The sequence below is a fragment of the Eucalyptus grandis genome, chromosome 8 (genome assembly GCF_016545825.1).
Source record: "Eucalyptus grandis isolate ANBG69807.140 chromosome 8, ASM1654582v1, whole genome shotgun sequence".
Taxonomy (NCBI): domain Eukaryota; kingdom Viridiplantae; phylum Streptophyta; class Magnoliopsida; order Myrtales; family Myrtaceae; genus Eucalyptus; species Eucalyptus grandis.
This window is the reverse complement of record NC_052619.1, coordinates 64,196,249-64,210,528: the sequence shown is the minus strand read 5'-3', so window position 1 is coordinate 64,210,528 and position 14,280 is coordinate 64,196,249. Positions and strand designations below refer to the sequence as shown.

At 41.8% G+C, this 14,280-nt stretch overlaps 2 protein-coding genes across 4 annotated transcripts; both read left to right on the top strand.

The window, feature by feature from the left end:
* The first annotated feature begins 2,922 nt into the window (after nt 1-2,922).
* Nucleotides 2,923-5,440, top strand: LOC104431158 (DNA-directed RNA polymerase V subunit 7-like). Of its 2 annotated transcripts, none has more exons than XM_010043835.2 (2): nt 2,923-3,068; nt 4,570-5,440. In XM_010043835.2, the coding sequence occupies exon 2, from the start codon at nt 4,583-4,585 to the stop codon at nt 5,111-5,113; it is 531 nt and encodes a 176-aa protein (XP_010042137.1). In that variant the 5' UTR covers nt 2,923-3,068; nt 4,570-4,582; the 3' UTR covers nt 5,114-5,440. The 2 variants fall into 2 exon arrangements, with proteins under 2 accessions (XP_010042137.1, XP_010042135.1); XM_010043833.3 differs by having other exon boundaries at nt 2,925-3,127.
* A 4,590-nt stretch (nt 5,441-10,030) lies between these two features.
* On the top strand, nt 10,031-13,948 carry LOC104414628 (DNA-directed RNA polymerase V subunit 7). 2 transcript variants are annotated; one of them, XM_039299130.1, is made up of 3 exons: nt 10,031-10,202; nt 12,588-13,130; nt 13,776-13,948. In XM_039299130.1, coding segments are annotated over exons 2-3 (531 nt in total). In that variant the 5' UTR covers nt 10,031-10,202; nt 12,588-12,600; the 3' UTR covers nt 13,777-13,948. The 2 variants fall into 2 exon arrangements, with proteins under 2 accessions (XP_039155064.1, XP_010024079.1); XM_010025777.3 differs by lacking the exon at nt 13,776-13,948 and having other exon boundaries at nt 10,033-10,202; nt 12,588-13,384.
* The last annotated feature ends 332 nt before the right edge of the window (nt 13,949-14,280 follow it).

Here is a 14,280-nt window from a genome sequence, read left to right as displayed (position 1 = left end):
TATCAATCCCTTCTGCTTGAGCCTTCTCCTTCTCCTCCTCGTGAGAAGATTGAATGGGGATGTGCTCCAATGATGTGGGATGACAATCTGTTCAGTTGGTAAGCATAGTCGATCAACTAATTTTGTGGAGGTCTCAAGTTGGAAAATACCTCCACTATATATGAAATACTACGTTCACGAATTGGTCACTCATCGATGCCTTTCATTTTCTTCGTAGGTGGAGTTCTTTCGGAGTATAACATGGATAATAACGCTCAAAGATATGAATTAAAATGACGACGATAACGGATATGGTTTTCATAGAGTTATTGTATATATTGTCTGCTGTGTCAGCTCGTGCCATGAGACGAATTTGTTCTTTCGTTTAGAATTATTTAGATTATTTTTTATAACTCGCTAGCACAAATAAGCACTGGTTTTTGCTTGCGCCATTTCTTTCTCTCTTCAATGCGTAATGTTGATGAATAAAGAAAGAAGGAGAATTTTTAAAAATACTAAAGAATATTGAATGTGAAGCAAAGAATAGTCAATGTCGTCATCTAAACGATAGATATGGCAATTTAATATGATTTATGTATAAATAATATCTTTTATATGTAGTAACATACTTATAGGTTTGAGATAAAAAGCAAAAAGACCCTAAATCGGTACATTTGCTGTTTGATAATTTCTGTTAAATTTTACTGTTAAATTACTGAGTTGAATAATATATGATAGTTAATGGGTATATTAGTTTAGAGTTTTATCCTTTGTTTGTCAAGTGTAGTAGTTGTAGCTCTTTTTTTTAGTATTAATATAATTTAACAGAAATTAATAGAGGGTAAGTTTATCGCAAATGTACTAATTTCAGGTAATTTGAGGGAAATTTATTAATGTATAAGCAAAGCAAAAGAAAAAATTTAGATAGAGGTCGAAGTGGCTTCATTTTCTCAAAAATAGGATCTAACATGGATTTTATTTCAAGTAAGCTTAATTTTAAATGAGGATTTGAAGTGACTTATTTAGTTTCAAATAACAGCCTAATCCATTGGCTAGCCAAATCATCGTTGACCGGCGAGCACATGCATCTTAAGTGCTACTTCCAACCGTGATAATGGGCATTTTTGTCCAAAAGCATTTCTTTCACTTTACTTGCTCATCTACGTCCTCGAATCAGCACGTGAGATGCATTTACTTGCTGCTTGGCGAAGATTTTACCGGTTGACAAGTTCAGCCTTTATTTAAAATAAGGTCGATTTTGGACTCTCTTTTGAAAAAATGAAGGCGCTCAGAACTCTTATTTAGAATTTTTCCAAAGCAAAATGATAGAAGATGGAGATAATCTATAGATAGGTAGCTGTTTAACAAAAGAATAACGTCCATGAAAGAGAAATAATAGATTGAATTGCAGAATCGGAAAAATTGGGTGCTATTTTATAACTTTGTATCAACTAAGTTCATGAGTTGGAGATATATAGACTTGAATAGTTGACATCCAGTCATAAGGTAAATCATTCTCTCCGGCCTAATTTTGACATAGAGGCTAACTGATGGTTTTATGTGATGGGCCTAAGTTGGCTCGTCCGCCCATGATGGGCTTAAAAGCCCGGCCCACAAGATTATGGCCCATGGATGGAGGGGTACGTTCCTTTCTGATGGAGGGACGTATAAAAGGAGAAAGAGAGAGGGAGGAACACAACCGTTGGCATAATGTACGTTCCTCTCCCTCTCTCCCTCCAAAAGAAAAACAGTGCGCAAGAGGCGACGCCGTCTTCCCTCCAAGGCCAATTGACGTCATCGGATCGAACATGATCGGTTTCTCTTTCTCTTATCGGCGACAGTGTTTAATCTGTGGCTAACAAGGTACGCTCGATTCCGTAGTGTGCTTTAGAATCGGTGATACATGTGAATTTCCCGGGCTTGTCTTCCGCATTCGTTTTAGGGGTTCGATTTAGTGTCGAATCCGATTTTCGAGAATCCGACATTCCCAACACTAACAATGGACAATAACTCTCCACGGAACACAACAATAATTGCATTTGGGGTGATTAAGAAAGAGGGAAATCCCCCACCAATAGTTTAGATAGGAAACCGCATGTATTTACTTAGAGATTCATGAACTTATTCCCTGGTGTTTGGGTTTTCCGTCAAAATGATCACTTGAAAAATTTCCTAATGCTATATGATGAACATTAATAGACAGCTCAATTTTATTCGCAACTTTTTGGTAAGAGGCATTTGATTGCACTAAGTTCAAGATCATAACATGTTGACCTGTCAAACGAATGGATTAAATCGAGTTTAAATCAAGGTCTAAACTTGTTTTGTAATCGTTTGATATCCTATATGATTTTGAATTTTATATCAACACGTGAGGAAATAACAACATAATCCTCCTAAGTTGTATTGAAAAAAAAATACGCAAAAAAATAACAGCGTAATTTTTATAATTTGTATTGAAACATTAAGCACATGTAATTAATAAGCACATGAACTTTTTAATTGAAAAAAAATGCTAAAGATCTATAGAGCTAATTATCATAAACAAACATCACAAAGCAAAGCAAAAATACAAACACTGCATAAACATTAATAGTAAACATAAGTCTAATATTAGTCTTATTTCCACAATTACTATAGAAAGTTGTTCATATATTTAAAATGATCAACAAATCTTTCTTTTTTTTAACATTAGTAAAACCCGGTTCAAAAACCAGTTTAACACTAGTGGGCCTTTCCTTAGAATTGGGATCCGAATCGATTTCAACCGAATGGAACCGGTTACCAATCCATTCAAACAAGACCGGTTTTTGGACAAGTTTTTTGGGTGGTCCGGTCCGATTCCCGATAGATTTGATACGGTTTTTCACTTATATTTATGATTTATTTATGTTTTTAATGGGTCATATAGATTTAAGATCCATTAATCCAAAAAAGAGAGAGAATAACACAATTTTTTTGCAGCCCTAGCACCCAAATCCAAGCACGAAGTTGTAGGGAAAAGAGACGAGGAGTTTGACGAGTCTCGTTCGCCGTTTGCCTTCGCACTTGGTCCGAGCGACAGTCCTCGTCCAGTAGCTCTCCTCCAGGTTTGCTCCGACTCGATTACTTCACGATCGCTCCGGATTTTCGAGGGTTTTGAATCAAGGTGAGCCATTTTGCTTTCCTCGCCGATTTGGGTGACTGTAGATTCTGGTTTGGTTTCCGTGGAACTGGTTGTGGAGTGTGATCATCGGTGATTACCGGCTAGAACTGGTGGGTATTGGGTGAAATTTGAGAGCTTTCCGTTTTCATTCCGAGAGGGAGATGGACCTCGGCAAGTGGGCAAAGGGAAAGATAATAGGAATGTGGGAGAATGAACCGGGTTGTTCTTGCTGTCATGTGGGTAGGATGTGCGGAATGCGGGTTTAGTCGGTAGCTGTTCGATAAAAGGACGCGATGTTGTAGCATAAGTAGATGGTTCAGTTGAGCTCACAGATTGGTTCGTGTTTGGGTCGTTGCATGTAGAAACACAAACTGGAGGACTGAGTTCTGTTAATTTAGTCTGTACTGACTACTGAGGATGGAAAGGAAGGAAACTAGAAAGTCACGTGCTGATTCAGCAGCTAGCTTCTTGCTTGGAAGGAAATGCAGCGAGTCTGCTTTAGGGTCTGCTAATTCTGTTTTGTAGATGACCCATTTGGTTTACTCGAATTGCTTTGGTCATAGAGGCCGTGGTAATAAAGAGAATGCAATGGTTATCCAAAATGAGTGGGTATAATGCCGTAAAGCATTGGCAGGTGGCTTTTTAAATCCACAATTGAATCCCAGGGCTATCGAAGAAGTGGCCTATTGTTGCTTGATTTGGGTTTGCATGTCTTTAAATGGCTCGATCCTGCTGTCAATTTATTTTGTTTTCCGTCTTATTTGCCTTCGGCCTGTGTCTATTTAGAGAGTACAGTGTAGGGAGGGGAAATACACTACTGAAGTAACTTGTAAGATGAATTAGTTGCTAAGTTCTCTCTCTTGATTACTATGCATGGCTATGCTCTGACTTATATTTTTCGAGTTTTATCAAATCTGATTATTTCTTTTCTTTCTGAGAAATGTGAGTTCCGAACTCGATTTTCAACTGTCTAATTTTCTGTTTCCTTCACTGTGTAAGATATACATGCGGTTTGAAGTGTCAGTTTAGTTCAATTGTAGATAAGTTTGGAGCATGTCTCACTATAATTATCTGCACCTAAAAACTTATTTTTCTCCTGTCTCAAGTTTCAATTCTGCATCTTAGCTCTCCCAAGGTATGAGGGCCTAGTACTCCAGTGATGTAAAATGGTTGGATTTTGCTGACAAAAGCTCCAATACCTCAAATACTGTCCATGGATTATATTGATTGCATTTTGTTCAAATGTCTAGAATTAACATATTGGAAGTTGAGGAGCATCTAAGGGTATTTTTTTTTTTGAAATGTGATAGCGTCATATTACCAGTTGTTTAATGATTAGATTGTTGGACTTTTCACTGTCATGTTGTGATCTTGAGCTTAGTGCAATCGAATGGTTCTTCCCAAAGAGTTGTGGATAAAACTGATTCTTCTGTTAATGTTCATAGATAGCATTTGGAAATGTTTCTGAAGGTGCAGTTGCCATGGAATGTGATCATTTCGGCAGAAGACCTGGATGCAAAGGGATTAATGCTGCAAAGGTCCATCATAATACGCCTCTTGGATGACTTTGCGTGTAAGAAGGCAACAAAGGACCTGGGTTATTTCAGTGCTGTGACGACACTGGATAGCATTGGCGAAGGGAAAGTAAGACAACATTCTGGAGACGTCCTTTTCCCTGTGGTCTTCAGCGGCATCACCTTCAAGCTTTTCCGGGGAGAAATCCTGGATGGAGTGGTGCACAAGGTCCTCAAACATGGGGTCTTCTTAAGATGTGGGCCTGTCGAGAATGTCTACCTTTCCAACCTGAAGATGGCGGACTACAAATATGTGCCTGGGGAGAATCCTATATTCTTGAATGACAAGCTGTCCAAGATAGGTAAAGATGTGACAGTCCGATTCATGGTGATTGGAACGAAGTGGCTCGAGGTGGAGAGGGAGTTTCAGGCGTTGGTCAGCTTGGAGGGTGATTTCTTAGGACCTGTTTCATAGTAAGTTTGTCACATAACCAGCATGTCTCTATGACGCTTCTTCCTCTGTAAATGAATCACTTTTAGAGGGGTTCTTCTATTTTGTAGTAGTCCTGCTGGTTGTGACACAGGGAGGGAGTTGCATACTGCAACCTGTTCAATTAGCTAAGCTAATTGATCTTTTAAGCATTGCGGTTGGATGCCACCAGATCTGTCAATTAACTCGGTTTATAAACTGGCTTTAGCAAGTTGAATAGTGATGTTTGTACGATATGTGATGGTTAAGATTCCCCTTCTTGATGTTCTGTATGCTCTAACTAGTGATCCACCAATGGTTTCCATGAGTTTTTCTTTCTGAGGTCCTTTGATGATGATGCATCTGCTGCGGACTAAGGGGTGGACCTTTTTATAAGAGTTTGGTGTAGAGAGCTGACCTGTTTTTTGGCCATTATTACCTGTTCTGGCAAACTGCCGGTTCCTAGAGATTAGTGCATCAATTGTCTCTCACCTGTTGAACCAGATTTGCACCTCAAGTGGGAATACATGCATGAATATCAAGGATTTATACTTACGGCTATTCATTTGATTCTCCAAGTCCATTTCCTAACTTTTTCTCCTCGTTACCTCAACTTTCTCGATCCTGTTTCTTTTGAAGTAGAATTTACCATACTTACTTCTGTCGGGTCTGAGCTTGTGGAGCAGAGATATGGAGGCAGCAGCGGCTGGTGGTGGTGGTAGCGGTGGAGTGGCGACAGTGATGAGCTCTCCCCATCAATACTCCAAATTTGGATGCCCAGCTAGTGTGCGGTCCTTGTTCAATGGCATCACTGCTAAGTGCGAGAGGCCCAACTCGTTCCTAAGGAATACGATGATGCGAGCATATCCCAACAATGGGCATTGTGCGGATACGTTGGAGCTTTATACCCTTCTGCGCAGAGGTGGCGTCTTGCCTAATAACTACACCTTCCCCTTTGTTCTCAAAGTGTGCGCTTTCGATTCAGAGCCGCTTGCGCACGGTTGGGAAGTTGCTCATTGGAGACCATAAAAACTGAGTTTGAGTCTGAATTGTATGTTGAGGTGGCTTAGGTTGATATGTATGCAAAACGCAGGCGGCTTAGGTTGATGCGTATGCAAAAAAGGGGCAAATCAGTTATGCGTGCAAGGTGTTTGATGGAACAACGCAGAGGGACCTGGTTTGCTATGAGCAGGTTGAGCATGCTCGGGAGTCGCTGATGCTATTTTGCTGGATGGAGCCAGAGGAGGGTCTTTCGCTTAGTGTTGCCTGTGCTGTTGGGTAGGTGAGGAATATTAAGACTCCTTTCGTTTCGCGGAAAATATCATGTTTTCCGGAAAATATTTTCCTGGAAGTCATTTTCCGGAAAATGACTATTTTCCGGTGTTCGCCAAAATCTAAAATTTCAATGGAAAATATTTTCCACCGTTCGTTAGTTCATTTAATTATTTAGAAAAATTTATCAAAAATTGAATTTTAATATTTTTAAATGACCAAAAAAATTATTTTATTTATTTATATTTTTTTAAAATGATTTTTAATTATTTATATTTTTAAAATCGAAATTATTATTATTATTTTTCTTTTCTTTCCTCCTTCCTCCTTCCTCCTTCCTCCTTCCTCCTCCTCCTTCTTCCTCCTTCCTCCTCCTTCTTCCTCCTCCTTTCGCCGCCGCCGCCTCCTTCTTGCTTGACAATGGGGCCGCCACTGGGCCGACCAAGACCCGTGGCCAGATCTTGCGAGCTCGAGGCTCGGCCGATCTCACCCGAGCTCGCCTGGATCGGCGAGCCGCGAGCTCGCCGCTAGATCCGCGACCTCATCGCATCACTTGAGCCGCGAGCTCCGTCGCCAGATTCGGCAAGTCGCGAGCCGCGAGCTCCGCCGCCGCGATGCTCCCTCTTGAGCCGGATCCTCCCGAGCGGCTTCGAACCGCCGGGGAAGCGGAGCGCGCGGCCGGAGGGGCGGGCGGGGAGCGGCCGGGGAGGGCGAGAATGAGGGATGCTTCGCCCATCGTCGGCGTCGAAGGAGGAGGAGGAGATCAGAAACCCTAAGCGAGAGTGCAAAAATGAGAAGAAAAAAAGGAGCGCGAGGGCGAGCGTGAGAGGCCAGGAAAATGTTTTCCTCTTTTCAAAAGAGGAAAACATTTTCCTCAAAGTCAAGAGAGAATTTTCCGTTGACCGACGAACACCGGAAATCCAGGAAAATATTTTCCTGGAAGTTGTTTTCCGCGAAACGAACGGAGCATAAGTGTTAAAAAAAAAAAAAAAAAACCACGGCCTCTTCACGTTATTGTAAAGGGTCGAGAGCCGCTTATGTCTCGAAAGAATCAAATTCTTCGGAGGAGGTAGAGATCAAACAATGCATTTTCCCAAAAGGTTTCTTGATGTGCTAGCATTTACTAAGTTGAAGACAAATTTGACGTGCCAAAAGTTGTAGAGCCGACCGTTCAGTCGGGAAAGCAATTACGAATTTTGGCGTTGTAGGACAAGTATGCGTTATCCTAAAAGTGCAAGAACTCTTGCTGGACAAGTACAAAAGTAATGCAAGTTAAGGGTGGGCTATTTTAGGTTGACATCGGTTCTTATTTTTTGAAATTCTGCAACCTGCCTTGTAAACCCTAAAACCGGACCAAAATCAGCTGAGTAGAGTCTGTTCAGTCTAGTGTTCATGCCTAACGTGGATTGACTTGAAAAGTCAACCCAAATGAGCTTCTTATGTCGTTTTGGGAAGTTAGATTTAAAGAGATTTAAAATTGAGAAATCTATTAATTTTGCCATAAGAATCAGCACATGAGATGCATATACTTGTCGGTTGGCAAAGATTTACCCTTATTTAAAACAAGATTGACTTTGGACCCTCTTTTGAGAAGATGAAGGCATTTCAAACTCTTATTTAGAATTTTCTCAAAGCAAAATGATAGAGGATGGAAAATAATTTATAGATAGGTAACTATACAATTTAAGAACAACATCCATGGATGAGAAATAATAGATTGAACTGCAAAATTGGAAAATTTGGGTGTTATTTTATAACTTTGTATCGGCTAAGTTCATGAGTTAGAGGGGAAAAGTGCCAAAAAAGTCCTAAATCTTTTGTCTTTGTGTCAATTTAATCTTAAACCTTTTTTTGGTGCCGATTCAATCCTAAACCTTTTTAAGTTGTGCTAATTCAGTCCTTTCCGGTCAATTTTAGCCGGATTTTGCTGACTGGATGCCGGTCGGCTGACGTGGCATGATCGGTCGCGTGGACAACTTTTAATAATATTTTAATATTTTTTAAATACTTTTAATATTTTTTTTTTATTTTTTTTTTTTTTCCTCCAGCCGGTCGCCGAGGTCCGGCGACCGCCATAAGCGGCCGGCGAGGGCGAGGCCGACCTTGCCGGATCTCGGGCGAGGTTGAGTCTCGCCGCCATGGGCGAGGCTCGCCTCGCTAGATCCGACGAGGCCGGCGAGGGGGAGCCTTGCCCATGGCCCGATCTCGGCGAGGCGGCCATGGGCGAGGCTTGCCCTCGCCGGATCCGGCGAGGTCGAGCCTCGCCGGCCCTCGCCCATGGCCCTCGATCTCGGCGAGCCTCGCCCATCGCCCATGGCCGGATCCGGTGAGGCTCGCCCTCGCCGGCCATGGGGAGGGCGGCGAGGCTCGACCTCGCCGAGATCCGGCAAGGTCGGCCTCGCCCTCGTCGGCGATCGCCTACGGCGGTCGCCGGGGTCCGGCGACATTTTGGAGGAAAAAAGACAAAAATAATAAAAATAATAAAAATATTTAAAAAATAAAAAATATTAAAATATTATTAAAAGTTATCCACGTCGCGCCGATCGGCCACGTCGGCCGGCGTCAGTCAGCAAAATTCGGTTAAAATTGCCGGAAAAAGGACTGAATTGGCACAACTTAAAAAGGTTTAAGACTGAATTGGCACCGAAAAAATGTTTAGGACTAAATTGGCATAAAGCAAAAAGTTTAGGACTTCTTTGACACTTTTCCCTGAGTTAGAGATATACAAACTTGAATAGTTAACATCTGCCATACAATAAGCCACTATCTCTCTAGTCTAATTTTGACATAGAGGCTAAGGATAGACAATCCGTGGAATACAACAAAATAAGGTAATTGCGATTGGGATGATTAAGAAAGAGGGATAACCCCCGCCAATAATTTAGATAGGAAATGGCATGTATTTGCTTAGAGATTCATGAAGTTAGTCCCTTAGTATCCGGATTTTCTGCGAGAATGATCACCAAAAAAATTCTGGATGCTATATGATGAACATTAATAGACAGATTGGTTTTATCTACAAATTTTTAGTAAGAGGCATTCGATTACACTAAGTTCAACATCATAACATGTTGATCAGATCGAGTTTAGGTTAGGTCATAAATGGTCTGACCATATCGATTTATTTAACTTGTTTATGATCCATTTACTGCAATGCAAAATTCTCAACTTATTCTCGATTTATACCCGATTCATTTAATTAGACCTAAAATTGGTGAGGCTTGAGCCTCGCTAGTAGTCGGTGACCTTGAGCTTACTTGAGGCTAGCGACCTTGAGCTTTGTCGGCGTCCATCAAGTTTGTCCCTCTTGAACTGTCGTCACGCCGGCTGCCGACCGAGGAAGATGGAATAAGAAAGGGAAAAAAATGAGAGAGAAAAAGAAAAAGAAAATATAAAATGGAAGATAAAAAGTAAATTTTTATAAAAAAATATTTTTATAAGGAAAGATAGTGTGTGAGCCTTAGATTATAAATGGATTATAAGCTTAACCCCATTTAGACTCATTTATTTTAGGTTTTTAATTTTTAAACTCATTTAAGCAAACTTTTCAAGATTTAAGTGACTTATTTATGACTTACTTATAAATGAGTCATGAATGAATTTAAGACCCCCTTTTTCTTCTTTTTTTTGCCGAAAATTTAAGACCCATTTCAATGGGAGGATTATAACAGAACAGTGCAAAGCGCAACAAAAAGAGAGAGAAGAACACAATTTTTTTGGAAGCCCTAGGTCCCAAAATCCAAACACACCATTAGCAAAAGTCGTAAGAAAAAGAGACGAGGAGTTTGACAGACTCTCGTTCGCCGTTTGCCTCGCACTCCAGGTTTGCTTCAACCCAATTTCTTCAAGATCGCTCCAGATTTTCGGGGTTTTGAATCGAGGCGAAGCCGTTTTTGCTTTGCTCGCCGATTTGCATGACTGTAGGCTCTGGTTTTGGTTTCTGTGGGGTCAAGTACAGTGCAATTGTTCACTTAAATATCAAAACCTTTTTTTTTTTTGACTTACTTGACTGCCAAACTAGAGTAAAAATCGCTCATTTCAGTACCACTTTCGCCACACGTCCTACGCGGATTTTATGAATCATCGCCGGCCATGAAACCCTCGCCCCTGGCCGCAAAAGGCCTTGGGCGAGGCCGTTGGGGCCTCACCGGCTGCTGGCGTGGCCGCGAGAGTCCTCGCTGGCTTTGGGCGGCTGTGGGCGAGAGGGTCCTTGCGGCCTTGCCTGCTGCCGGTGAGGCCCCGACGCCGTTGCCCAAGGCCTTGGCGGTGAGAGCAAGGCGGGGAGGGCCCTCGCAATCACCGGCGAGAGGCCCCGACGGCCTTGCCCAAGACCTTCGCAGCCAAGGGCGAGGGTTTCATGATCAGCAAGGGTTGCCGGCCATCGGGCCCTCATCGATTGCGAGTGAGGCCTCGAGGGCCCTCGCCGGCCTCGCCCATGCCGGCCATCGGGTGGGTGAGGCCTCGAGGACCCTCGCCGGCTTTGGGCGAGTTCTCGAGGCCTCGCCCAAGGCCTTCATGGCCACGAGGGTCGCTGCAGACCCTCGTTGGCCCTTGAAAAAAAAAACAAGCAAAAAGAAAAGCAAAAAAAGTAAAATAAAAATTCAAAGAATAATAATAAATATTAAAATAATATTTTCCGACAGCCATCTCGGCTTTTCCGGCGGGGCCAATTGGAAGTAGCACTCAAGTGATCAATTTTTTGAATTTATGGTACTCAAAGTGAGCGAAAAGGAATTTTGGCACTTAATTTAGCCTTTGTATGAAAATATTGACACTTGTATTGTACTTACCTGTTTCTGTGGGATTGGTTGTGGAATGTGATCCTTTTACTCCTGATCATCAGTGATTACTGGTTAGAAATGGTGGGTATGGGGTGAAAATTTGAGAACTTTCCGTTTCATTTGAAGCGGGAGATGGACTAAGTGACCTAGGGCAACTGGGCAAAGGGAAGATATTATTAATGTGAGAGAATGAACCGGGTTATTCTTGCTATCATGTGGGTAGAATCTGCGTAATGCGGGTTTAGTTGGTAGCTCTTCGATGAAAGGACGCAATGTGGTAGTTCAAGTAGATGGTTTGGTTGAGCTCACATGGATTCGTGTTTGGGTCGGTGCATGTAAAAACACAAACTGAAGGGCTTAAGGTCTGCTAATATAGTCTGTACTCACTACTGAGGATGGGAAAGGAGGGAAACTAGAAAGTCACTTGCTGATTCGACAGCTAGCTTCTTACTTGAAGGAAATACTGCAAGTGTGCTCTAGATTGTGCTATTTCTGTTTTCTGGATGACCCGTTTGGTTTACTTGAATTGCTTCAGTCATAGTGGCCACGGTATTTGAGAGAATGCAAGGGTTATCTGTGATGAGTGGGTATAATGCCGTAAAGCATCGGCAGCTGACTTTTTAAATCCACCTTTGAATCCCTGGAAGTTGCCTAGTGTCGCTTGATTTGGGTTTGCATGTCTTTAACTGGCTTGAGATTGTGCTATCAATTTATTTTGTTTTCAGTCTTATTTGCCTTCTGCCCGTCTCTATTTACAGAGTACAGTTTAGGGAGGGAAAATACACTACTGAAGTAACTTGTAAGATGGATTAGTTGCCATGTTCTCTCTTTTGATTAGTGTGCATAGCTATGCTCTATCTCATATTTTTTGAGTTTTATCATTTCTGATTTGTACTTTTCTTTTTGAGAAATGTGAGTTCTGAACTCGATATTGAATGAAGATTTTTGATTGTCTAATTTTCCATTGTCTGCACTCTATAAGATATACATGCAGTTTGACATGTCAGTTAAGTTCAATTGTGGATAAGTTTGGAACATGCCTCACTATAATTATCTGCACTTAAAAATTGACTCTTCTCCTGTCTCAAGTTTCAATTCTACACCTTAGCTCTCCCAAGGTATGGTTCGTGAGGGCTAGCACTCTATTGATGTAACGTGGTTCTTTGCTGACAAAAGTCCAATACCTCAAAGACTCTGCATGGATTATAGTGATTACATTTTGCTCAAATATCTAGAATTAACATATTGGAAGTTGAAGAGCATCCAAGAGTTTCTTTTTGAATGTGGTAGTGTCATATTGCCAGTTCATTTAATGATTAGATTGTTGGACTTTGTACTGTCATGTCACAAGCTTGAACTTAGTGCAATCGAATGGCTCTTCCCAAAGAGTTGTGGATAAAACTGATCCATCTGTTAATGTTCATCAGATAGCATTTGGAAATGTTTCTGAAGGTGCAGTTGCCGTGGAATGTGATCATTTCAGCAGAAGACCTGGATGCAAAGGGACTAATGCTGCAAAGGTCCATCACAATACGCCTATTGGATGACTTTGCATGTAAGAAGGCAACAAAGGACCTCGGTTATTTCTGTGCTGTGACGACACTGGATAGCATCGGCGAAGGGAAAGTGAGACAGTATTCTGGAGATGTCCTCTTCCCTGTGGTCTTCAGTGGCATCACCTTCAAGCTTCTCCGGGGAGAAATCCTGGACGGAGTGGTGCACAAGGTCTTCAAGCATGGGGTCTTGTTGAGATGCGGGCCTGTTGATAACGTCTACCTCTCCAACCAGAAGATGCCGGACTACAAGTATGTGCCTGGGGAGAATCCTGTATTCCTGAACGACAAGCTGTCCAAGATCAGTAAAGATGTGATGGTCCGATTCATGGTGATTGGAACAAAGTGGCTCGAGGTGGAGAGGGAGTTTCGGGTGTTAGTTAGCTTGGAGGGTGATTTCTTAGGTCCTATTTCATAGTAAGTTTGCCTCATAACTGGCATGTCTCTGTGACACTGCTGCCTCTGTAAATGAATCACTTTGGATGGGTTCTTCTATTTCGTAATAGTTCTGCTGACTGAGACCTAAGGAGGAAGTGACATACTGCAAAGTTAGCTGCTAGTTGATCTTTTTGGCATTGCAGTTGGATGCCACCAGACCTGTTGATTAACATGGTCTCTGAACTGGCTTTAGCAAATTAAATAGTGATGTTTATATGATATGTGATGGTGAAGATTCCCCTCCATGATGTTCTGTATGTTCTAACTAGTGATTCACCTGTGGTTTTCGTTAGTTTTTCTTTCTGAGGTCCTCTGATGGTGATGCATCTGCCACGGACCAAGGGGTCGCTCCTTTTGTAGGAGTTTGGTGTAGAGAGCTGACTTGTTTTTTGGCCATAGCTACCTGTTTTGGTAAACTGCCGGTTCCTAAAGATTAGCGCATGCCTCTCACCTATTGAACCAGTTTTACCCCTCAAGTGGGTAACATGCACGAATATCAAGGATTTAAGCTTACGGCTATTCAGTCGCCTCTCCAAGTCCATTTCCTTACTTTTTCTTCTCGTTGTGGCGACTTTCTCAGTCCAATTTCATTTAAAGTATAATTTACCATGTTACTTCTGCCAGGTTCGAGCTTGTGGAGCGGAGATATGGAGGCGGCATTAGCTGGTGGTGGTGATAGAGGAGTGGCGACAATGACGACTCTTAACTAATGCATGGGAATTGTGAGTAATTTGAACGTATCTGGGTTATATCATGAGTTGCTAAAACATGTATAAAAATAGATCAATTCGATTCAACAGATATGTGAGTCGGCACATGATCCAATCCTTTCATTTGCCTAATTAGAAAAAAGAAAATAAAAGAAAAGAAAGAACAATCCATATCCATTTCCTCAAAATTCTGGAAAATACTACACAAAATCAAATTTATTTGCTGTGAAAAGTGTTTTCTGGCTATTCGGCTCGCGGTCTCATCACTTGACCTACAGTTGAGTCCGTTACGTATGTTGAGGCGGCTTTGGTTGATGCATATGCGAAACGCGGGCAAATCAGTTATGCGCACGAGGTGTTTGATGGAACGACGCAGAGGGACCTGGTTTGCTATGAGCAGGCTGAGCATGCTCAGGAGT